General features: G+C 32.9%; 1 protein-coding gene across 13 annotated transcripts in view; it reads left to right on the forward strand.

Moving 5' to 3' along the window:
• Nucleotides 1–25,024, forward strand: part of MAGI2 (membrane associated guanylate kinase, WW and PDZ domain containing 2) — a 1,604,868-nt gene that overhangs the window by 979,757 nt on the left and 600,087 nt on the right. For all 13 annotated transcript variants that reach the window (XM_031940846.1, XM_031940849.1, XM_031940848.1 and 10 more), the window contains one exon: nucleotides 16,630–16,845. In XM_031940846.1, the coding sequence (XP_031796706.1) occupies nucleotides 16,630–16,845 (216 nt within the window). The remainder of the gene's footprint in view (nucleotides 1–16,629; nucleotides 16,846–25,024) is intronic.

Here is a 25,024-nt window from a genome sequence, read left to right on the forward strand (position 1 = left end):
GTGAAGACCATTTTATATGAATATATGAACACGAATATGTATATATACCTATATACACATATACTTCTGTATATACACATATCTTTATAAAGAGAGAAATATGTAAATCAAGCACATAGTAGGTAACCTAGCAATTTCTACATTTTCACATTTTCATCTCCTATCTAAAATAGGAATAATAATGTTTTTGTTTTACATATATATATATATATATGTATATTTATATCACAGAATTGGGGAAATGTTTTGTAAAGTGATACACATACATGAGCCTATAGACAGACACTTAACATGAGCATGGCAGGACTACAAATCAAGCTGTTAACAGTAATCCAAATTGCATCTAGTCTTATTCAATATGTCTGTTTGGCAATCTGCCTCATGCCAATAATTATACACGTAAGGAGAGCTCCTAAAAGTCCTGATGATATACACGTTCGGTTTATCTGGATAGTCTTGAATTTAAGAACCAATTTTCTGGATAAGAATCAGATTAGTCAAATAAATGTACTGCTCTTAATCTAGCCCTACAAGCATTCCCCAGCTCCCAGAATGATGGTATCTCTATGTAGATACTCATTCAAGCAGCTATGCTGCCAATTCAATAACACAACTTTTGCCAGCTCTAATCTGAAGTGACCATTTATAAAGGGAAGAGGGGGATGAAATGTTTCTCTTCACCTTATAGCTTAACCTCTGTCCAAGCCTGTTCACCCTGATACTTCGAGTAATTGTGGGTGCTGCAGCATTGCTGCCCATCTATTAGGAATGATGCTGAAACCCTCAGTTGATTTTGGAGCAGCTGTACAGCTGTCTATAGGTAATAACTTTTAGTCACTACCAATCTAAGTCTGATTTGAATCAGTGACACATAGGTGAAAAGCTCCATATTGCATTATCAGTCCCTTGAGATATCAAGTGCCCCGGACAGAGTTATTTGTAATTCATGAATCTGAGCACCTTGCCTCTAGCACTGTTTTCAGATGTTCCTTGTAACTTTTGCCACTCAAAGCACTGCAGAGACCACTGGTTACTCGTGTTATGAATGCAGTAAGTATTCAAAATATTCAGCGGAGCCTTTGTTTTTGTTTTTTTTTTACCTAAACTGTATTTCCTATGGCTGATAGGACGCTTATTTAGAAAAGTATCCACAAAACTGAATATAAATCAATCACTTGTATTTTTACTATGATGATATTATTTAAAAGGAACATTACTTAGCTTATATTGGATATCTATATTATCCACACATATAAATGATACACATATATAAACTTGTGGGTACACACACATGTACACATAGATCTACATTGTGAATACACTTATTTAGAATTTGGTCTATATCTGTAGTAACATGATTTCATTGGTGTAGTTAACTCTTAGTGAAGAAATGCCTTCCACTAATGCAGATAAGCAACAGTTCATGAAATCAAAGGCTTAGAGCAGTAGTTCTCAAACTTTTGTTTTCAGTATCTTTATCCTATTAAAAATTATTGAGGATCTCTCCAAAGCATTATTGTTTATCTGGGTTATATTTATAGACATTTACCATATTGGAAATAAAAACTATTTTTGAATTTGTAGACCCTTTAAAAGGGTTTCAGAGATCCCCAGGATTCTCTAGACCATACTTTGAGAACCACTGGCTTAGAGGATTTGACTAGTGCCAGGGCCATCCAAGATGGAACTTGAATTCAGGTCTTCCTCACTTTGAAATCAGCAATTTGTCCATCATACCTCTAATTTTTACAATTGTATGTTTTTATGCAAAAGTAAGGCAACATGTCCCAGTAAATGAAGGACTGTTTTTGGAGTCAAAATCTACTTATCTTCTCCCTGATTCTGCCAGTGTCATTATTAACAAACACAGGCTATCAAACTATAAGATATAGAGAAATTGCTGATCTATATTACTAATGGGAGTTTCCATACTGGATGTGCTCCAGACTGACAGAATAGCTCCAGATCATATCAAAGTCATATGATATCTACAGATCAGAAGAGTGCCTATATAATTGAATTTGAGATAGCTGTCTCACTAAATGAACAGAAACTGAAAATGTTTCTATCTTTTCACTACTAAGATGATGGATGGCATGGGTAGCAAGGAAAGAAACAGATAGGTTACACCTATAATGTTCTATTCACTTATAATTTTGGTCCTGTGTGGTAACTGTCTTAATTAACAAGAATTTGCCCTTTCAAAGAAAGGAGAAAGTGCCTGATCCAAATGGCCTCATAAAAAGGAAATTGCTGAATGAAGTCATTACTCTAATTAACATTTATGCCTCCAAAGTTAACAGTATACCTTTTTAAAAAATTATGTCTGATACATTCCTACTTAAATCATTCAGGAATAGTTTGTAGCCTGAGTGCTGTTTTTAATTGTCCTTTCAATATCAATTTAGACAGATCTACTAATAGGGTCATATTATTAGTCAGATGCCACCAGTAATCAAAAGAAAGTCATTACAGAGTTAGGTCGAATAGATGTTAGAAATTGTGAACAGCAAACTATCAAAGCCTATTCATTTCGGTAGTGTATTCATCTATTCATGGTTTCTGCTGCTGTCTAAATCCATAAGAGGAATTGCCCACACACTAGATGTTATGTAATGCTGGATTAGGCTTTACCTTCTCAAGGAGACTTCATTAAACATGGATATATAGTGTAGGGATCACATCTCATTACAACCAACTCCAAATGACTGTCCATACTCCTTACTTATAAGAGAATGTCACTGATTCAAACAATGTCAGAGAAAGGACATCTGTTTAACTTTTTTTAATAGTATTTTTTTAATAGAGTAAATATTGTACAGGGCAGCTAGGTAGAATAGTGGATATACTGTTGGGCCTGGAATCAGGAAGACTCATCTCCTTGAATTTAAATCTGCCTTCAGACCTTACTAGTTGTGTGACAGTGGGCAAGTCCTGTTTGTCTCAGTTTCCCCATCTGTAAAATGAGCTGGAGATGGAAATGGCAAACCACTCCAGTATCTTTGCCAAGAAAATTCCTCCTGAGGTCTCAAAGAGACATGACTGAAATAATTAAACAATAAAATATTGTTAAAAAGAAAAGAAAAAAAAAAGAAAATGTAGTAGAAAGGTATCACTCCGATTCAGACTATTTTCAGGGGTCTTGTGATGAAGAGAGTCATCTATCTCCAGAGAGAGGACTGTGGGAACTGATGGAGGATCACAATATAGTATTTTGCTGTTGTTTGCTTGCATTTTGTTTTCTTTCCCATTTTTTCATTTTTAACTGATTTTCCTTGTGCAGCACAATAATTGTAGAAATATATTTAGAAGAATTGCACGTTTAACATATGTTGGATTATTTTGCCATCTAGGGGAAAGGGTGCAAGAAAGGGGAAGGGAAATTTGGGACCCAAGGTTTTGTAAGGATCAATGATGAAAAATTATCTATGTATATGTTTTGAAAATAAAAAGCTTTAATAAAAAAAAAAAAAGGTATCACTCTTATATTCCATTCAGGAGGCTTGACTTCCTTTAAGTCCCAAATAAATCAGTTTTTCAGAAGAAATCTTCCTCATTCTCTCTTTATTCCAGGTTTTTCTTTCTATTTATTGTTTCCTCTTCATTATGCCTAGTCTCCTTTATCAGACTGTAAGTTCCTCAAGGGCAAGGACTGACTTGTTCCTTTTTTGTACTCCCATTACTTAGCATAGTGCCTGAAACTTAATAAATATTTAGTGAATGATTGTCTGATTGATTACATTGACTTCGCTAATAATAGCCTTAGACAAGTCACTATTTATATCTCTCAATCTCAATTAACCTCATTGGTAAAGTGAAGAAACTGAACTCAACGATCTATAAGATCACTTACCAGTTTTTTCCTTTTTGTGAACATGAGATACAAATGTGTTTCAAAAGGAAAAATAGAAGAAAAGTAGAAACCATTGTAGTTTTGAGATACAAGCTCTCAAGTTATGAGATTCTTCCTTTTTGCTGTAGTTAAAACCATGTTAATATTGTTGGAGGCAGGAATTTGTGCTAGTAAATAATTAGTTCTCCAGGGGAAGAGGGAGAATGTACAAATGACATACTTTTAAGTTGAATCTGCATTATTAACACCCTCTTATATCTAGATAGTCAACAAAACATCAATTCAAGCTATTTAATTTGTGAACACTCACATTAAACAACTATTGGCCCTTGTCAACTGGTACAAGTTGGCTCCAACATATCCTTGGTTGACTATGGCTATCTTGCTTCAATTATTTTTATTCAATCATCTAAATCCTAAACTAAATTTATTGGAACAAGTAAATTAAAAGTTTTATTTTAATCACCCTTTCTACTAGATGAATCTATCACTCCACATTTCAGCACATGTCATTATTTAATCTCAAGTGAAAGCAATTTTAATAAGTTTTATTATACACACACACACACACACACACACACACACACACATATATATATGTATATGTATTTCTTCAGTCATTTTCAATCACATCCAATTCATCATGATTACATTTGAAGTTTTTTTTTTTTTTGACAAAAATACTGGAGTAATTTGCAATTTCTTTCTCCAGTTTATTTCATAGGAGAGGAAATTGTGGCAAATAAGATTAAGTGACTTGAGTAGATAATAAGTATATGAGAATAGATTTGAATTCAGGAAGATGAATCTTCTTGATTTCAAGCAGATACTCTTATCTACTGGACTATCTAGCTGCCCTCCAAACAATTCAAATTCTTCTTACCAAAGAATGAATAAATTGAATGAAAGTTTCTTTATTAAATATTTGCTATGTGCAAAGCCCTATTTTAAGAATTGGAGATACAAAGTAAAGCAAGACAGTCCCATGCTGTCAATAATCTAACATCTTAAAAAGAGGAAACTATATATGTAGAAGGATTTAGCTTCAGGTGAGATGTCAAAGTCCTTTGTTCTTTTAGGTAGAATAGCAATGGAGTTGCTAATTAAGTGTGAAAAATTATGTTAGGTTGTATAAAAGAATTTTGAAATTCATCATTTTATGCTTGAGTTTTAAAGGATAATTATGAATATATTTTAAATATTGGCATTAAAACTAGAAGATGCAATTAGAAATGAAAACAGAGAGATTCAGTTTCTATGCATAGTTCCTGAAAAGTTTTTGGAATTAAATCATTTTGTTTTCATAAGCTATATTCACTAAACAGTAAATAAATATTTTAGAAAGAAATTAACAAGTGCTGTCTTATTTTAAGACCTGTTTCTACAAAAATATTTTTTAAACAAACTAATTCTATAGACCTCTGAGTTTTGTCTTATTGAGATGTTTTATCACAAAATTCTACAGAATTAGCAACACTCAGGTTTATGCCCATCTTCTTGGGCTATGTAATCCTGAGAAAATCATCTGAATTCTCTTAGATGGTGTCTCCTCTAGCTTTGGAGAATAGCTAAAGTCCATAAAGCAACAAAATGTAATAATGACTCATATACTTAGTATTCCATAAGTCTCAGTGCCTTTTTAAAGCAGGTTTTATCCTTTTTATTATCCTTTTTTCTTCTTCTGATTGTCTTTTAAGTTTGCCAGTGATAGAAACAAATTTTACTTAATCTCAAGGTTTCTCACAGAACATAATGGAGTACAACTAAAGACAGAATTTGGTCAAATGGAGCATTAAAATTTAAAAATTAAAATAAATCTCATTTGTATTTTTAGGAAAAATGAGAAAGACAGAGATAGAAAAAGAGAGTCAGAGAGAGATGAGACAGAGAGATAGACAAACACTTTTAGGGAATAGCTAGATGTTACATTGGATATTATATTGGACCTGGGTTCAAGAAGACTCATCTTTGTGAGTTCAAATCAGGTCTCAGACACTAGCTGTGTAATGCTGCACAAGTCACTTAGCCCTTTTGCTTCAATTCCATCATTTACAAATAAGCTGGAGAAGGAAATGGCAAACCACTCTACTATCTTTAACAAGAAAATTTCAAATAATGTCACAAAGTCAGACTTGACTGAAAATTATCAAATAACAGCAGCATATATGTTTTTCTAAGGTAGCAAGAGAAAAATAGCATACGGTAACCATCACTTGTGAATTTGAGCCCAATTCTCCAGTTATACATGAAGAAAATGAAACCCAGAAATATTAATGTGCTACAGATCATACAGATATTACTCTTGATGACAATACCATCCTTTGAGTTATCCAGGTTTATAAGCTTAGTATTCTCCTCAGCTCCTCACTTTCACTCAGCTCATATATCTAATGAGTTATTGAATCAGTATTTCTATGTTATAATATCTCTTGTATATTCCCCCTTATCTCCACTCACCAACCACCATTTTAGTTTAGGCTTTCGTCAATTCTCTCTTGTATTATTTCAGTAATAGAAATTGACCTTCACGTTCTCTAATGTATTTCTATTCCAAATCTTTCCATGACATAGCAGACAAATTATATCTATATAATATCTATCTATATCTACCTATAAATAGATAGATATAGATAGATAGATAGATAACATAGATGGATGGATGGATAGATCAATCTAGATATAACTATTTTTTTTTTCCCAACAACTCAAATCCCACCTTCTACAAGGGGGATTTTTACATTCTCCTCAGTGGTTTTTCCTTTTTGGTGTTTTTTCCCCTATGATTGTCTTCTACAGACTGTGTTTATATCTCATACATACCTCATTATTTACGTGTCATCTTGTCCATTATTATATAAGGTCTTTGACAGCAAGAACTGTTTTTTTTTTCCTTTTTCATCGTCTCTTTAATGACAGCATAGTGCCTGCTGCATAATAAACACTTAATAAATTCTTATTGATTGATCAATAGTGGCAAAGTTAAGATTAAAAGCAAAGTTTCTTGATTTCCCTTCAGCATTCTACCCAATCACTATTTGGGAAAACTGATAAGAAGTCTATCATGCATATTTAGCATCACTTTTGTTTAATATCCTAACTCTTTTATCTAGTATCTGAAAATTGGAGACTAAAGTTTTGTTTTATTTTTTTGGCAGACTTTTCTAATCATAAACTAAAAATCAAATTAGGATTAATCAAGTATTTCCCTGGGTGCCATGCTTGCAAATCAGGGACAAAAGAAAATCTGCTCAGTCTCCTAATTTCTTAGTAATTTTACTGTCTCAGTTAATAATACCTTAGGGAGAAAGAAGTTATATGGCAAACCATAAATGTTAGCCTAGAAAAATAATATTGTCCTTGAAAGGTTTAGTTTCCCTTATCAATTATTGAATAAGTAAATTTAATCAGAGTGGCTATGTATGAATAATCTGTGGGGCATTGCACAGATGCTCAATTTTAAATTGCCCACAATTTCACTTCCACTTTTATCAGCTTTAAACATAAAGGGTCTTTCTGATTAATGCTAAACACATTGGGTACTTACTAACTTTTAAGCAATGGCAATTTAAAAAGAGTATTTTATGAACTAGTGAAATTCAGTGAGGCATAAGTCCTGATTGATTAGTAATTAGTATTTTTGTTGTTACTTTATTTCCCTGGAAAAGTATTTTTACACACTTTTAGTTCAAATTTTATTTGAATGTTTATAGAAGCATTCTCTCCCCTCTATTTAAACTAAATTCTCCTCAGAATGATCATTCACAATCTACTTAATACATGATCATCAACTATTTGTAATGTCTTCTCAGACATCTATTTTTCTTTCTTACTCTCCTTTTTCTTTGGAATACTTTTTGTTGCTGTTGTGAACCTCTATAATAGTTCTTCAGATACTCTTTCTACCAGATCTAATCCCTTAAATCAATCCATCACTTCTACTTCATATTCATAAGGGGTGTTATTTAGGTCATGCATATATGGTCTTATGTTTTTCTCTATCTTTTTAATTTTAATCTGAATTTTACAATAAGAAGCTCATGATCTGAGACACAGATTCTATTCTTGTTTTAACTGATTATATAGAGCTTCTCCACCCTTGTCTACAAAGTAAACAATTAATCTTATTTCAATATTGACCATCAAGTGATGTCCATTTGAATGTATATTACAGTAAAGGTGAATGGTTTGCCTTAGATTCAAATGGATATCATTTGTTATTTTTAAGATTATACCCTACTACTGATTTTCTCATTCTGTTACTAATAATAAGGGCTAGTCCATTCCTTCTAAAGAATTCTTGCCCATAGTAATATATATATATATATATATATATATATATATATATATATATATGTAAAATTATCACCTGAATTAAATTCATTCATTCCAATCTATTTGGGTTCACTGACATCCAAGATGTTAATGTTTATTCTTTACATCTTCTGCCTGACCCCATTCTATTTGCCTTGATTCATAGATCTTATGTTTCACATTCCCATGCAATATTTATCTTTATAATCCTAAATCACCAGACACATCAAAAGACCAAATAGTAAAGACTTAATAGAAGAAAGAGAAATGAACAGAAGGTAGCAAGAATATACAGAAAATGTGGTTCCATCACTTCCTGGCATATAGAGGGAGAAGAAATGGAAGCTGTGTCAGATTTTATATGCTTGGACTCAAAGATCACTGGAGATGGTGGCTATAGCCATGAAATTAAAAGATACTTGCTCTTTGGAAGGAAAGATAGGGCAAATTTAAATAGAATACTAAAAAGCATATATCCCCTCACTAGCAAAGATCCATATCATCAAAATTATGTTTTTTTCAATACCTATGTATGGCTGGGAAAGTTGGCATGTGAGTAAAACTAACCCTGCAGAATTGGTATTTTTGAATTTAGGGGCTAGCAAAGACTTTTGACAGTCCCCTAGACAATAAGGAAATCAAATCCATCAGTATTTAAAGAAATTATCTCACACTGTTTACTAGTGAATACTGAAGTTCAAGGTCAAATATTTTGGCCACCTAATGAGAGCATAGGACTCACTGGAAAAGACACTGGTATTAGAAAAAATTGAAGGCAATAGGAAAAGAGGATAAGATAATGCCATAAAAGCAATGAACATGATTAGGGACAGATTTTGGGACACAGCAGAGTAGAGAAAGTCCTAGCATAAGATGGTCCATGGGACCCAAAAGAGTCAGCCATGATTAAACAACTGAACAACCACATGATTAGTAATACCTATCTCATAGGGTAGTAGTAAGAATCAAATGTTTTCATATATGTAAAGAACTTTATAAACATTACTGAACTATATACATATATATGTGTGTGTGTGTATACACAAACATACATGTGTTGCCTATTACCATCATCATTATTTCTTTTTTTTTAATTTCCCAATTTTTAAAATTATAGCTTTTTATTGATAGAACATATGCATGAGTAATTTTTCAACATTGATCCTTGCAAACACTTCCGATCCAACTTTTCCTTTCCTTCTCTCCACCCCCTCCCCAAGATGGCAGGCAGTCTCATACATGTTAAACATGTTAAAGTATATCTTAAATACAATATAAGTGTACATATTTATACAGTTCTCTTGTTGCACAAGAAAAATCGAATTTAGAAAGAAGAAAAAAGCAAAATGCAAGCAAACAACAGAAAAAATATAAATGCTATGTTGTGGTCCACACTCATTTCCCAGTCTCCTTTTGCTGGGTGTAGCTGGTTCTGTTTATCACTGATCAATTGGAATTGAATTGGATCCTCTCATTGCTGAAGATAGACACTTCTATCAGATTTGATCCTCATATAGTATTGTTGTTGAAGTATAATGATCTCCTGGTTCTGCTCATTTCACTCAGCATCAGTTCGTGTAAGTCTCTCCAGGCCTTTCTGAAATCATCCTGCTGGTCATTTCTTACAGAACAATAATATTACATAACATTCATATACCACAACTTATTCAGCCATTCTCCAATTGACGGGCATCCATTCAGTTTCCAGTTTCTAGCCACTACAAAAAAAGGCTGCTAAAACATTATTGCATACAGGTCCCTTTCCCTTCCTTAATATTTCTTTGAGATATAAGCCCAGTAGTAACACTCTGGATCAAAGGATATGCACACTGTGATAACTTTTTGGGCATAATTCCAGATTGCTCTCCAGAATGATTGGATCCATTCATAACTCCACCAACAATGCACCAGTGTCCCAGTTTTTCCACATCCCCTTCAATATTCATCATTATTTTTTCCTGTCATCATAGCCAATCTGAGAGGTATATAGTGGTATTTCAGAGTTGTCTTAATTTGCATTTCTCTGATCAATAATGACTTGGAGCACCTTTTCATATGAGTAGAAATAGTTTCAATTTCATCATCTGAAAATTGTCTGTTCATATCCTTTGACCATTTATCAGTTGAAGAATGGCTTGATTTCTTTTTGAAGATGAGGCCTTTATCAGAACCTTTAACTGTCATCATCATTATTTCTTTGTAAATAACTTCTTCACTGAACTGTTAAGGCACCTTGTAATATCCTTCTCTAAAGTGTAATCTTCTCTGGGAGCAGGTTTCTTGGGGGGCTTCTGGAGGCAGCCTTAGTTTCAGCTCAGTATAATCACTCCAAATGCAGCCAAGTGTTAAAGTCCAAATCTTTTACTGTCTCCTTCAAAGTCTTATCCCCTTCACTTGGGGCTCAGCTAGTTTTCCTGGAGGCCTTCTGTAGTCTTGGTTCCAAGAGCTTAAGCTGCCTTCTCGAGCTTGTGAACATCTTAGACTGAATCCAGGCTGAGGCTCTGAATGAGCTTCTAGTGGGCTTCTGTTTCTGGCTTCCTACAAATGTCTCCAAATCCAAAGGTTTGCACTTCAGTCTCCAACCAGCACAAAGGTGGAAGATGGAATGAATTTGTCTCCTCCGAGAGCTTCTGGTGGCTTGTGTTGTTTGGCCCTGAGAGCTCCTCTCTTGAAGGTGTGAATCTTGTGGAATTATAGTAAATACTAAGTACATGTAAATTAGAGAATCATTATCTCATCAATTCCACTGGCTTGGCACCTTGTAAGAATCCTAATAGCACCTGAAATTTCATATCCTAGCTATCTTTTTTTTATTAACTTATCATTACTTAAACTCTTAACTCATCAATTTATTCTGATTGAGGCATAAATTGTAATGGTGGGAAAGGGAGTCTCTTTAAGTTTCAAAGCATGAGATTTTGTCTGAGAGGGAAGTTCTGGGTAAGGTACCAGAGAATGTTCTGGGCAGCCAGAGGCCATATGGGGTCTGTATAACAGGAGTCCACGAACTGCAAAAGGAAAAATGAACCACAGACAGGGGAATGACAGTATCATAAAAATCTTGCTATTTTCCCATCTTACAAATGCTGAACTATATTTAAGTGCTGCTACTGGTTGGGAGTAGACTTTCTGAGATACATATAGAATCCAGAAGGACCGAAGACTGGACTCATCAGATCTTGGAACATGTTGATATTCACATTTATTTTTGTTTTAGGATAGTTTGGACCTTACTTTTCTTTATTAAAAGTAAGAACCAAGAGGTTAAAAAGTTAATTTTGAAAAGCCATAGATTCAATTTATCATTAAGATATGGTCATAAAGTATGATTAATGGTTTTTTAAACTATAAATATGAATATTGGACATTCCACATTAGACTCATTATCGATATTATAGTATTTGTAGCAATACTAATGATGTTGATACTGCTACAAAGAATAGCTGAAATTTAAAGTGAAAAAAATCTCATTTTATATTATATACTATGTATGTGTGTATATGTATGGATGGCTTCATTAATCTGAATTTTGGAGTTCTTTGAACAAAGACTCAGCTAATTGTACTTTACCCTAAAATCTTGACTATAAAAGGGGGTTCTCTAATGTTTCCAGAATCATTAAATGGGGAAATATATACAGTGGCATTCAAAAAACTAGTTAATTAAAAATTAAATTATCAAATGCTTCATTTAAAAATCATTGCCTATTGGCATCAAACACAATCTCTGTGGCTCTTCTCCAGTTACTTTAGGCTTTCTTTGCATAACTTCTTCATGCACTTTATTTGGAGCATGTGAAAAATGTTATGATCTATTCTGACAATGCCTAAAGGGAAGAGGCAACTACAGGAAAATTATCTGACTCCCTCTAAGTGAACATACCAACTACTCAGGCCAGTCTTTAGACACCATTTTATTTAGCACACAAAGATTGCTGGCATGCCTGTCCAAGTTGGCTAGCTTCAAATAGTACTTGAATAAATGAATACTAAATTTGATTGACTACAGGGAACTCAGTGAATACTTGCAAACACATCTAAGAAAATGTCAGCCAAATTAAACTATCTTGATGGTTTCCTTGAGGGTATTGAAGAATATTGAGGGACAGTTGATTATGGTAGAATTCAAAATGTACTCTATTGTGTAAACTACTGTAGAAACTCACCAAAATGACCTGTTTAATTTAAAATAATATGGCTGGAGGATAAGGGAGTTGTGGGAAGGGTAGCTATTGAACTTGTTGAAAAATAGGACTTGTGACAGAAAAATACAAGGTTTTTTTTGTATCTAGGATAAATGAAAGATTGTAAAAAAATAACATTCTCATATATTTGCACTTAATGAAGTGAAATAAAAACTAGATATTTTAGAATGATGGCTCTTACCTATTGGGAATAGGTCAATCAATCAATCAATATTTATAAAGTGCCTACTATGTGTCATTATTAGCAATTATTCTAACAATGATGGTTCTTTTGTATCTCAGAAATAAAAGTGGATTTTTGTTTTCAGGAAAATAAATAACATAAAGACATTAACTTTGAAGGTGAGATTGGGAACATTTTGTTTTAAGGACTCTTATTGTATAGTACATGTTAAGAAGTGGGGCATTCTGGAGGACCTCATTTCTGCTTAAATATTATTCAAGAAAATTTTATCAGAAAGTTTATTTTAATTAATTGGATGACAAAATTGTTCTTAAATCAAACTTTTTGTGATTTATTTTAGCGTAGGATGCAGATTTCCATTAAAGTAGTTTGTTTGGGACATTTTATAAGTACTTAATAAATCTTGATTTGATTTTTGATTGCTATCATAAAATAGTTACATATACTATATTTTATTATTACCATATTATAAATATACTGTTACATTATTATTTTTTATTTGTGTACACACTCACAGAGACATAATACTCTGACCCAAGTGGCTGTTCTTTCTCTTTCCTGTCCTGCCATAGTTTAAAAAATTTAAACAAGGGAGGGTTTTTTAATTTCAATTATAATTCATCACTTTCTCTTATATGTTATTTTTAATATACATATGCTTCTAAGAAGATCTTCCTACAAGATTAAATTTCAAATCTTTCCATGATATATATTCTTTGTATCCATAAACGAAACCTCTGACTTGGGTGAAAATGACTGTTTACTTATGATCTGGCAGGTTTTCTAACATAATTAATTATGATTGGGTCTGGAGCTCTAAATCTCTTCTCTCTGTTTAATGTCACAGTCTAACTCGGCAGGTGCCTTTGCGAATGCCAAGTATCTAACTAAGCATTTGTTCCATTTATAAAACTGTAAAAACAAATTATAAAATTCTCAGCAACCTTGATTTCTCCATATACTGTTTCTAACACAAGGGCATATTTTCAGGTTATTTTGGGATCCCAGTGATAGGCTTTGCTATATGTACCTCCCCAGAGTACCTGATAGGCAATCATATCTGTTCTACCAAGCCATTATCCAAAATTGATTTCTTCTGCTTACCAAAATGGAAATAAAAGCACTGAGAATATTGGGGAGGAATAGGGGTCAAGACCTTAATCTGTGAGGAATCTTGAGTATAAGTATGTTACCTCTCTAAATCCATCTCCACTTGAAGTCAACATGAAATGATCTGCAGTTAATTTATATAAAGCTTACACAAGTTATTGTGCACCCTTAGAATTACAACTGTTGTCCAAGCTACATCAAATATAATAACTCAATAACACTGCATACCTTTCTAGAGTAAAAACTTGTTGTTGTTGTTTAGCAAAGAAATGCTATTTGAAGTAATTCAAAGCATATAGAAATTTGGTAGTCATCTGAAGGCAGGAATTCTTTATTTCTTAATAAATGTTTGGGGTTTTTTTTGTTCTTTACTTATTGAAGATAACATTATACTTAAGATGGTCAATGCTTTTCTGACATATCACATCAGAAGGACCTAGAGTCATCAAACACAGAAAACTTTCATAACAGATCTTTTCTATCACGGTCAACTTAAATGAAGTTCTAGGGAATTTGGGGGGAAATAGATAAACGAAAATAATGAAATATTTTGTTTCTGTTGCCTTTATAAAAAAAGGATGATAATAAAAAAATTACAGATATATGAGAAAACAGTCTTCCAAATTAATAAAAGTATATAAAGTTTTTAAAAGATGATAGATTTGTTTATTCTAAGGAAAAGAAGTCAGGGATAATTTTATAATAATTTTCAATTAAATAAAAATGTATTAATAGTGTTGAAACTCAAGATCACTGAGAAAGATAAGCAATCATTTAGCTACTTTTATATGAATTCAAGAAGCTAGCACAATGTATGCCATAGTCAGGATCCAAAAAGATTTCAACAGGATAATTCATTCAACTAAATCTGATCAAATTAAATTCAGTGGGAATAAATGTGAAGTTCTGAACTTAAGTACAATAAAATCCACTGTACAAGTATATGATGGGGAGGGTTGCATAGATTGATAACAATTAGGAATAATGAACAAAGTAATTAAATTGTGCATATCCTTTGTCCCAGACATAACATTACTAAACCCGTATCCCATGAGAGAAAAAAGACAGTAAAATGATTCATATATGCAAAAATATTTATAGTAGGTCTTCATGTAATGACAAAAACTGAAAATTAATGGTGTGCCATAAATTAGAAAATGACTTAATAAATATATTGTCAATAAGTAAATGTAACATGATACTGCTGTGCTATAAGAAATAATGAAGGAAGGTGATAGTTTCAGTGAAACCAAGGGAGATTTTTGTGAACTGATATAGACTAGTGTGATCAGAACTAGAAATACAATTGATAAAACCAACTTTGAAAGACTCAAGAATTCCATAAATTCAGTGATTGACATGATTCCTTAGGACTAATAATGAAGGATTCTACCCACATTTAGTCACAGAAGTGACAGATTCTGGCTGGAGAGTGAGAGATATTACTTTTGTTTTGGACATGTGTAATGTAGGAATTGATTTTGCTTGGCACTGCATGCATACCATAAAAATTTTCTTTTTCTTTTTTTTTTCATTGGGGGACATGGCCTAAACAAAGCCAGAGGGAGGAAAAAAAGAAAGAGAAAATAAGTCTTTGGTAATTGAAAAAATTAATTTGAAAGATGACATAGATAAACTGGAGAGTATCCAAATGATTTCTACTCCCATCCACCTCTTTCTGGGTTTCTTCACATTATCTCTTAATATGCAACGTTTCTCTACTACCTGTTTTGTTTATTCTCTTCCTTTTGAATAAGATATATCTGTTCAATGCTATATCTTAGTTGACTGGTATTCCAGTGATACTTATGTATTTTCCTTAAAATTAATCCTAACTTTCATATTGTGTTTTTTCTAGAAATGTCTTACTTTCCCTCTTAAAGTTTGTTACTTAAGAGCAGCAACTTGCCTTGTTGACCTTTGTATTCTAAGCAGAGCTAAGTACATTGCTTTGGCCCTGTTGGGTTTACAATAAAGATTTTGTCAAAGGCAAATGAAAGCTTTGAGTCAGCTTTGTAATTTTCTACTTGCTTCATATAAAGCCCAGTGGATATTTCTGGCCTAGTTTGCATGGCAAATTTTTTACATGTATGAACATTACTAGCTGAGTGACTCTGTAAATGGGCTGTGAACATTGACGGTATTGTTAGCATATATAGCTTTCGGTCATTTCCTGGTAACATAAATTATTGAGTAAAATATATTATTTCTAGCCTAATAAAAGCTTTGATTTGAAGATTGGCTTAAAATGCAAGAAAAGACAAGGATACTTCCCACATTTTTAAAAATTCATCAGAACAGGTGTGTGTTTTCTCTTGTGGTGTTTGTTGAAAATGTAAAGTTGTGTTCACATACTGCCAAATGCTAAATAGGAATATATAGAAAGCTAGTGATTATTTAGATGAAATATAAAGAGGAAAAGCACTTTGCAATATCCCCAAATGTTTAATTTTTTACAAGAACATGATCCAGAACTAAATGCTAGACAAATGAAATTAAGTAGCCAATGACCTTTGAAAGTTTTGAAAATTGTACATGGCCTATTGTTCCAGAAAGGTATAATAGTGTTTGTTGTAGAAAAAAATCCATAACTAGATTCCAAAAGGATCCCCTTCTAAACTCTCCCATTTCTCAATGATCTATTATTCCTTTAAAAAAATTATTAGGAATGGCAAACTATCCCAGATTTTTTGATGCTATACATCATATTTGAAAAAAAAACAAAGGGAAGACTGACAGATAAGTTTTTGCCTGCCACAGGAAGGGAGTGAAAAAGAGAAAGTGAAGCAAGGAACATTGTCTTAAATCATGTCACTATTATCTTTAGTGCATATTACAGTTTCCCATCACTTGGCAAAATAGGAAATAACTATGTAATACTTACCCAACTGGTAAGGATGTTATAATATCAAGATAAGAGAGATATTTCTACTATGTTTAATTCTGAAGTTTTTATGTTATTTACAGATAATTACTACGGTACCCCAAAGCCTCCTGCAGAACCAGCTCCCTTATTGTTAAATGTAACAGACCAGATACTTCCAGGAGCCACACCAAGTGCTGAAGGAAAACGTAAGAGGAATAAATCAGTGAGCAACATGGAGAAAGGAGGAATTGAGCCTCCTGAGGAGGAGGAGGAAGAACAACCTGTGGTCAATGGAAATGGGGTAGTAGTAACTCCAGGTGAGTATTCATTTTAAAATCACTCATTCATTTTACAATATTAGAATACCTCTGCATGTGTGTGTGTGTCTGTCTGTCTGTCTGTTTTTATGGTGGAGAGAGACAGAAACCAAGTAGGAAATAGTTAAAATAATTGTCTTGGAGAAAAAAGAGGTAGAAAGGACATTGTCATCTCCAATCTTTGGATTTGATCAGGGTCTAATTTGGAAATTTTTATTAGTGAGGCCCAAAGGATAATTATGATCTGTTACTTTGATTTTGTAGGTAAGAGTATGCTAATAGTGATTGCAGTCTATCAACATTTCATGAGCGATCATGATGAAAACAGTATTGTTTTGTTGCCATTCTTCTGGTGATTAATGCTCTGAAATTTAACTAGGCTGGATGATTGATGAAAAAAATTCTTTTTCTAGAACTTTATTTAAGGTTTTTCCAATTTGATAAGACCTACTAGAGTTTTTGTTTTTCTGACACTGACTCCAGGAATCTAGGGTCACCTTTATGCCAACATTAGTAAGAATTGAATGGAAAAAACCAGTTGAAGGACATATTAAATAGATGTTTCCTCATAAATAACTATACATGGATGGGAATGTAGATTCAAGTTAATGTCTGTTGTTGTTCAGTTGTTTTAAGTTGTATCTAACTCTTTAGACGTCATTTGGAGTTTTTTTTGGCAAAAATATTGGAATGGTTTGCCATTTCCTTCTCCAGCTCATTTTACAAATGAGGGAACTGAGGCAAACAGTGTTAATTGACTAGGGCCACTTAAATGTCTAAGGTCAAATTTGAACTCAAGAAGATGAGTTTTCCTGACTGCAAGCCTATTATTTCCCCAGATGAGGTTCAAGATAAACTCCAGATGTCTTAAAGAACAGGATATTAAGTCAAAATCCTGGTTTTGATTATTTGGAAATTGAGATAATAGTATAATAAACTATTTTGACTCAAAGCTCAAATCTCAAAGCTTTAATCATTTCAGAAAAAATATAGGTACAAAAATAGCTTTATAAATTAATGTGTTGTACAGGTCAATCAAAAGGCAGCATTATGTAGTGGAAGGGGAATTGGTTTGGGGATCTAATATATCAGAGTTCAAGTGCTGTCTCTGACACATTCTGTCTGAATGATAATGGGTAAGTCCCCCAATCAGGGAATGTTCCCAGACAATGCTTTTCTTTAAGGAAGAGAGATGAATAGCCATTTATTGATCTTCACTGTTAAGCACTATATATGTATTATCTCATTGATTCTTGCAAAACCCTTGTGCTATGATGATTCCCATTTTACAGTTGGGTAAACTTGGGCAGATGGATTAATTGACTTGGTGAGGGTCAAACATGAACTGTCTGAGTCTGGAATTATACTAAGATCTTCCTGACTCCAGATCCAGAGCTTTATCTAGGTGCCTCAAAATCTTTTCTGACTCCTAAATGATAGATTAGTTGCCAGCATACATTGGTCAGTTTCCACAATGTAAGTTCTTTAAACTAATAATATCTCTGGTGCTTACTCATTCATCCCCCCAAAAGACAATAAATGGATAAATTTACAGTCTTCAATGTAGCTATGTCTGTATAATACTGAAATGTGGATATTTCTATGAAACATTATATAGCAAACCATCTGTACCAATGATGGTATTTTTTACTATTTGTACAAACATGTTCACACAATGAAGTCATAACCCACCTCTTGCTTCTGAACAAACAAGTAAAGTATTATATGTTGGGTTTATGACCAATCTATTATGACACATATATGAAATTAGAAATAAATATATAAAATATGTTCTAATTAATTTTTCCCCTTATAGGTAGCAAACTAGATTAAAAGCTAAACAGTTTAGGGAACATTTAACTAAACAAAATGGCTATATGCACTTAGTGTGTGTTATACTTTGTCAACAGCAGATATTAAGCTCTTGAACTAATTTGAACATGAAGATCTAATATAATTATCACTAAATTTTCAGATGGCAAAAGCTGTGTTGGGTCACAGAATAAGTATATAAAATTTCCCCTTAAGGTGAAACATTTGACAAAATGTAATAACATAATGGTTTATAATAATAATTGAAAAGTTTTATACTTGAGTTCAAAAATTTTACTTTAGTTCAAGAGAAAATATGTGACAAAATGGCAATTTAAAACAAGTTCTGGTAATTTTTATTCGTCAACTCAATATGAATTAAATATGTGATACCATTCTAATTTAAAGCCTCACCATCTCTTGCCTGGACTAGTGAAATACTTTCTATTGATATAAATCTCCTTACCTCATTTCTCTACTTCAGTTCTCTCCCCCTCTCCAATCACAGCTGCCAGTGATTTTCTTAAAATGTAAGTCTGACTGTGTCATTTAACCTATAAAATAAACTTCAGTGCATACAAGATAAATTCTTTTTTTAAGCATGCATAATTTAGCTCTGGGTTTCCTTTCCAGCCTTATTATACTTCCTTTCACATTCTCTGTGGACCAAATTGACTTGCTTTTCTTCACAGATATTCCATCCCCTTTCTCTGTACCCATATTCTGGCTCTTCTCCATACCTCAAATTCACTCCCTTTTCACCTCTACTTCATAAATCCCTTGTTTCCTTCAAAAATTAATTCAAATATACAATACCCTCTACATGACACCATTCCTGATGCCCATTCTTAATATTATCTTGTATTTATTTTGTGTATACATACATATATTCATGTATCTATATATGTGTGTATATTTGCATAATATATTATTGCATAATCTTTTATCTTTTGCATAATATATCTGAATATAATATTTCCAATGTGGTCTGCAATATTATATTCAGTTCTGAGTGTTGTGTTTTAAGAAGAGCATTGATAAGCAAGAAAACCTCTGAAGAAGAGAAAATAGATTGGTGAGGTGCCTTAAGTCCATATTATATCATATGAAGGCATATTGCAGGGACTTGATATATTTAGTTTAGCCTGAAGAAAAGTCAAATAGAATATAATAACTATCTTCAAGAATCTGAAGTACTGTTATTTGAAAGAGGTATTACACTGATACTGTTTGTCCCAGAAAACAGAACTAGGACAAGTGATTTGATATTTTAAAATGGAAGTTTCAAATTTGATGCCAGGAAAATACATAACCATTGGAGAGATTGAGAATTGGAATGAGTTGCCTTTGGAGTCAGTGAATTTCCTCTTTGATTGGAGGCTTTAAACAGAGTCTGAGGATGATTTACTAGCTTCATTTTAATAGAAATTTTGTTTCATATATGCTTTGGACAATATTTTTTAATTTTATAATTCTGTGACTCTTAAGTTGTATATGGAGTGAGGCTAGTAATCAAACAGAATGTATTAATAGTGATATATCTTAGATGTAAATTAAAGTCAAATACAAATATTGAATATGCGAGCTTGATATTGATTTGGATTTACTGTTATAACTATTATGTCCATTATTTCACTTGTCAGTGCTGTAAAATTGACTTTGTACTTTGTAAAAAACATCCAATATTTCATTCATTGGAAAACACATAAAACTGAACAATACTTCTCTCTTGTAGATACATTGAAATTCCCAGTTTTACATTATATTCTTTATATATAAATAATGGAATACTATAGGACAAGGAAAAAAGAGCTGAATTCATTTTGGAGATATAAAACCTGATTTTGAATCCTAGCCCTACCACTCACTCACTGCCTTTGTGATTTTTGGCAAGTCCCTTTGTTTCTTTAGATTTTGTGTTTCTTCACTGGTAGAGATGAGACATAATAGACTTTGAATTTCCTATGTCTAGTGTTAGGAATACCTAAGGTAAAAAACTGTTCTGATATACTAGCTGTATGATTAGAGGAAAATTGCTTAACCCTATGTACATCAGGCAAGGTCCTATAATTTACTTAATAAGTTCTCCTCAGTATTTTCCCTTTATATGTAACACATATTGATCCTCAATTTTTTATTGAAATGGCATAGATACATTAATCAAAGTGAAAAAAAGTTACCAAACTTCTAGTTCATGCATAATTCATTTTCACATCTGTTTTCTTATTGTCATAATTCTTTAAACTGATCCCCCCCCCTCTGTGTGTGTGTGTGTCTTTCTCTCTATCTCTCTGTCTCTCTTTCTGACCCTGTCTCTCTCTCTTTTTGCTTTCTCTCCTCCCTTCTCTTTATATTTGTTAGATTATATATATATATATATATATATATATATATATATATATATATATATATTAAGAAAAAAAATTCTTTAGGATATTTAGTTCTATTTACTACCAAAATAAAGTCTCAAAGAATATATGTGTTTCACAACAACAAATTTTATAAGAAAAGAGCGTAGAAGATATAGGCTCATTTTGTAGCTCTGAGTTAAATCCTCCAATAGCTTTGATGCTTCTTCAGATATGTCAAGGTGACTTTCCCAGATAAGGGTAGTCGCCTTAAGTAGTAGAGATCACTTTGACCTACCCTTATATGTTGATTGATGTTCTATACCCCACCTCAATTAAAGTAATCACAGAATACTCAAACACCTTAAATATAACAATCCAACAATCAGTAGAATAAATTAGGCTTTAAGGAATTTTGCTACAACTCTATCATAATGTTGATAAAGATATTATGGTTTGAATGAAAATCATATTTGGCTTCCTTGCTAAGTTTAAGCTCACTCTTCAAATATACAACTCTATCTATCTATATACATTTATATATGTATATGTATATCTTCAAATGTACAACTATATATATACAAACATACATACACACTGCATATATAAGATATATTAAATATATCAAGTATATCATATATTTCATATATTATATGTATTATATATTAAAGGTACATATATATGTTTAAAAGGTTGTTTTGTACTAATTTATTACTATACCATCCTAATAAGCTAAAAAGCTAATGTTTGACTGACTAATGGTTTTGTTTTGTTTTGTTTTGTTTTGCTGAGGAAATTGGGGTTAGGTGACTTGCCCAGATTCACACAGCAGGAAGTATAAAGTGTCAGAAACCAGATTTGAACTCAAATCCTCCTGACTTCAGGGCTGGTACTCTCTCCACTCACTGTGCCACCTAGTTGCCCCCTGACTAATTGTTATTAACACACTGATAGGAGCATAAGACCTATAGTAATAGAGGTAATAGAGAATGATTATAGGGTTTGTTTTTTTTTGGGGGGGGGGAGGAGGACAGGTTCAAAGTATATGCCACAAGTAGAACTCATGAATAGTCATACCTGGAAGCTGAGTACCATCCAATTGATTTCTATGACTAACAACATGATAGCAGTTCTGTAGAATTACTAAGGATGGGAAGCAACAGGGTAACCCAAATAAACAATGTAATTAGGAGGTTTTAATTGAGCACACGATGCTTCATTAGAGCCAATACACTCATACCATTATCTATTCCGAGTTTCTTTCTTCAAGACTCTGTATTCCCAAGGTTCATTTCTTCATGCCTCTTTGCTCCTTTCCTTCCATTCTCTCCCTCATTGATTGCATTCATTCCCATGGGTTCAACTCTCATTTCTACACAGATAAGATCTTTTATCTCTAGTCCTGACCTATCTCAATCCTGAACTACAATGCAATCCCACATTTCCAACTTGCTGCTTAAATCTGTATGGTTCCTTAGCATTTCAAACTTTAATTTTTTTTGGATTAGACTTGTCAGTAATATGCAAAATTTCCTGAATGAATTAAAACTTATCACATATAAACTTAAACTCATCCCCAAAACCACCTCTTCCTATCAACATTTATATTTGTTTAGAGCATCACTATTAAGTCACCTACAATTGAAATATTTGAGTCCCTTTAGGAAGATCAAACACAACTACTTCAATATATCTAGCCCACTAACCATGTGTAATACCTCTTCTACTTCTCTACTATTCTTTTGCTTGCATTCTACTTCTTGCTTTTGGCTAAATTATCAAATCCATACTTCCATCTTACTATTATTGCTAAAAGGGTACAGCAGTTAACTGCCCTAGTGATAAGTTCTCCATCCTTGTGACACAGCAGATGCTCCCTTATTTGGCCACCATTCCTTTCTGTATTTGTGCTGTGGTCTCCTATACAAATATAAGCTCCTTGAAGGCAAGGATTGACTTTCTGTTTTTGTATTCTCAGCACTTAGTGCTGAGTACCTAACTTACTGAGTATGTAATTACTCAATATCTTTTCACGAATTCATTTTATTTACATCTATATATTTATTTATTTGTTTGTTTGTTTATCTATTTATTTATTTGTCTGTTTATTTATTTATTTGTTTGTTTTTTGCTGAGGCAATTGGGGTTAAGTGACTTGTCCAGGGTTCCAAAGCTAGGAAGTGTGAAATGTTTGAGGTCAAATTTGAACTCAGGTCATCCTGGCTTCAGGGCTGGTACTCTATCCACTGAGCCACTTAGCTGCCCCTCATCCTTCTTTTGAATACCCCATCTTGATATGCCTAATATACTGCTTTCTTAATGTTAGGGACATTGTTAGAACATTAGCTAATTAACTAGTTAATTAACTAATGTAGCACTATGTACACAATAAGTACTTATCTCCAACTTTAGTGTTTCTTCTTTCATTGTAAGTTTTTTTTTTTTTTTTTTTTTTTTGAGGCAATTGGAGTTAAGTGACTTGCCCAGGGTCAGACAGCTAGGAAATGTTAAGTGTCTGAGGTCAAATTTGAACTCAGGTCCTCCTGACTTCAGAGCTGGTACTCTATTTACTGCACCACCTAGCTGCCCCCATTGTAAGCTTTTCTACAATAGGGGCTTTACCTTCAATTTCTCCTGTGTTTCCCCATAGTATATGAGGCCTTTCACCTGTGAATTCCAATAAATGTTTTTTTTTTCTGAATAATTGAAGAATACTACCTACTCAAGAATGCAAAGAGTCCTGAACTTCAAATAAATTACTAGCCTGGGCACTGCTAGCAACTAACTTTGTAATCTCATTAAACCACACTGTCCTAATAATAGGAACTCTCTAAGTTCCTAAGTCTCTAAGATACTTCTAAGTCATCCTCTAGTACTAATAATTTATTATTATAAACTCATATTTATATGATCAATTTGGGGCCTTTTATTTTGAATAGAATATGTGAATTTCCTACTGCACAGTCCTGTAAAGGGAAATCACTCCAGTTTAATACATATTAAAGTGTTGGGATTTTTTTGTTTGTTTCACAAAAGAAAATCAAATTTCAAGTGACATTTGATAGACAATGAGAATCCAGGTGATAACTGCTGCTATGTCTAAAGGAAAAAACATTAGAATACTATGAAACAACCTAGTGGTACAGGCATAGCACTGTCTATGTGGGAATTTATGTGATTTGGAGGGAATGTTGATTAATCCATATTAGTTTCATTTTAAAGACTATATCTTTCATAGACACTTCCTGATTTTTCTTAAAATATCTATTCATTTTCAGCCTTGTGCTTTTTTATATAAATGATTGTTTTTATAAGTGTAGATTAAAGATTGAAATCATTGCCCTGAATTTCCAAAGAAATTTTTCCTCTGTCACTTGAAAACTGACGTATTGAGAGCCGATTGAACTGTGAATGTTCACTTATGTCACTGGAGGTTAGCTTATTCCTCCCAACCATTGTTCAATCAGCAACATTACCTTAACTCTGAAAACTTGAAGCTATCATAACCATTTTCCTCAGTTATTTCCCTAATTAAATTTATTTTAAAATCTTTTTAGAGATGAAAAATCTGACTTTCTCCTACTTTAAAAATAACAGAAACATACCAGACATTCAAAAAGAAATGTTCTAGAAATTATAGTAGCTGGGTCAGGATTTTTTTTTTGTTCTCTCTGTCATGAATTATCTACTGCTACTTCTGAGTGAGTAATTCACTATTATATGGTAGTTTTTTCCTTCTCTCCTGGATATTGGGATGCATGATACAAATGCACATACATTTTAGAGGCAGCTAAAACTCTTTGTTACTTCACAGAGAAAATGCCAGCAGAAACAGAGCTCGTGAGAGTGCCCTCTCAACAAAGGCAATACAGTAAGTATACAGAGCTGCCTTCTACAACCCTGAAGTCCTCAATCAGTGCAACTGAACTGCATCTCCCTGAGAGGAAACACAGTGTTCCTTATGAGATCACCAGAGTCTTAAGTAATGATCTCAGTTCACCATTAGGGGCTGGCATCCA

The sequence above is a fragment of the Sarcophilus harrisii genome, chromosome 5 (assembly GCF_902635505.1).
Source record: "Sarcophilus harrisii chromosome 5, mSarHar1.11, whole genome shotgun sequence".
Taxonomy (NCBI): domain Eukaryota; kingdom Metazoa; phylum Chordata; class Mammalia; order Dasyuromorphia; family Dasyuridae; genus Sarcophilus; species Sarcophilus harrisii.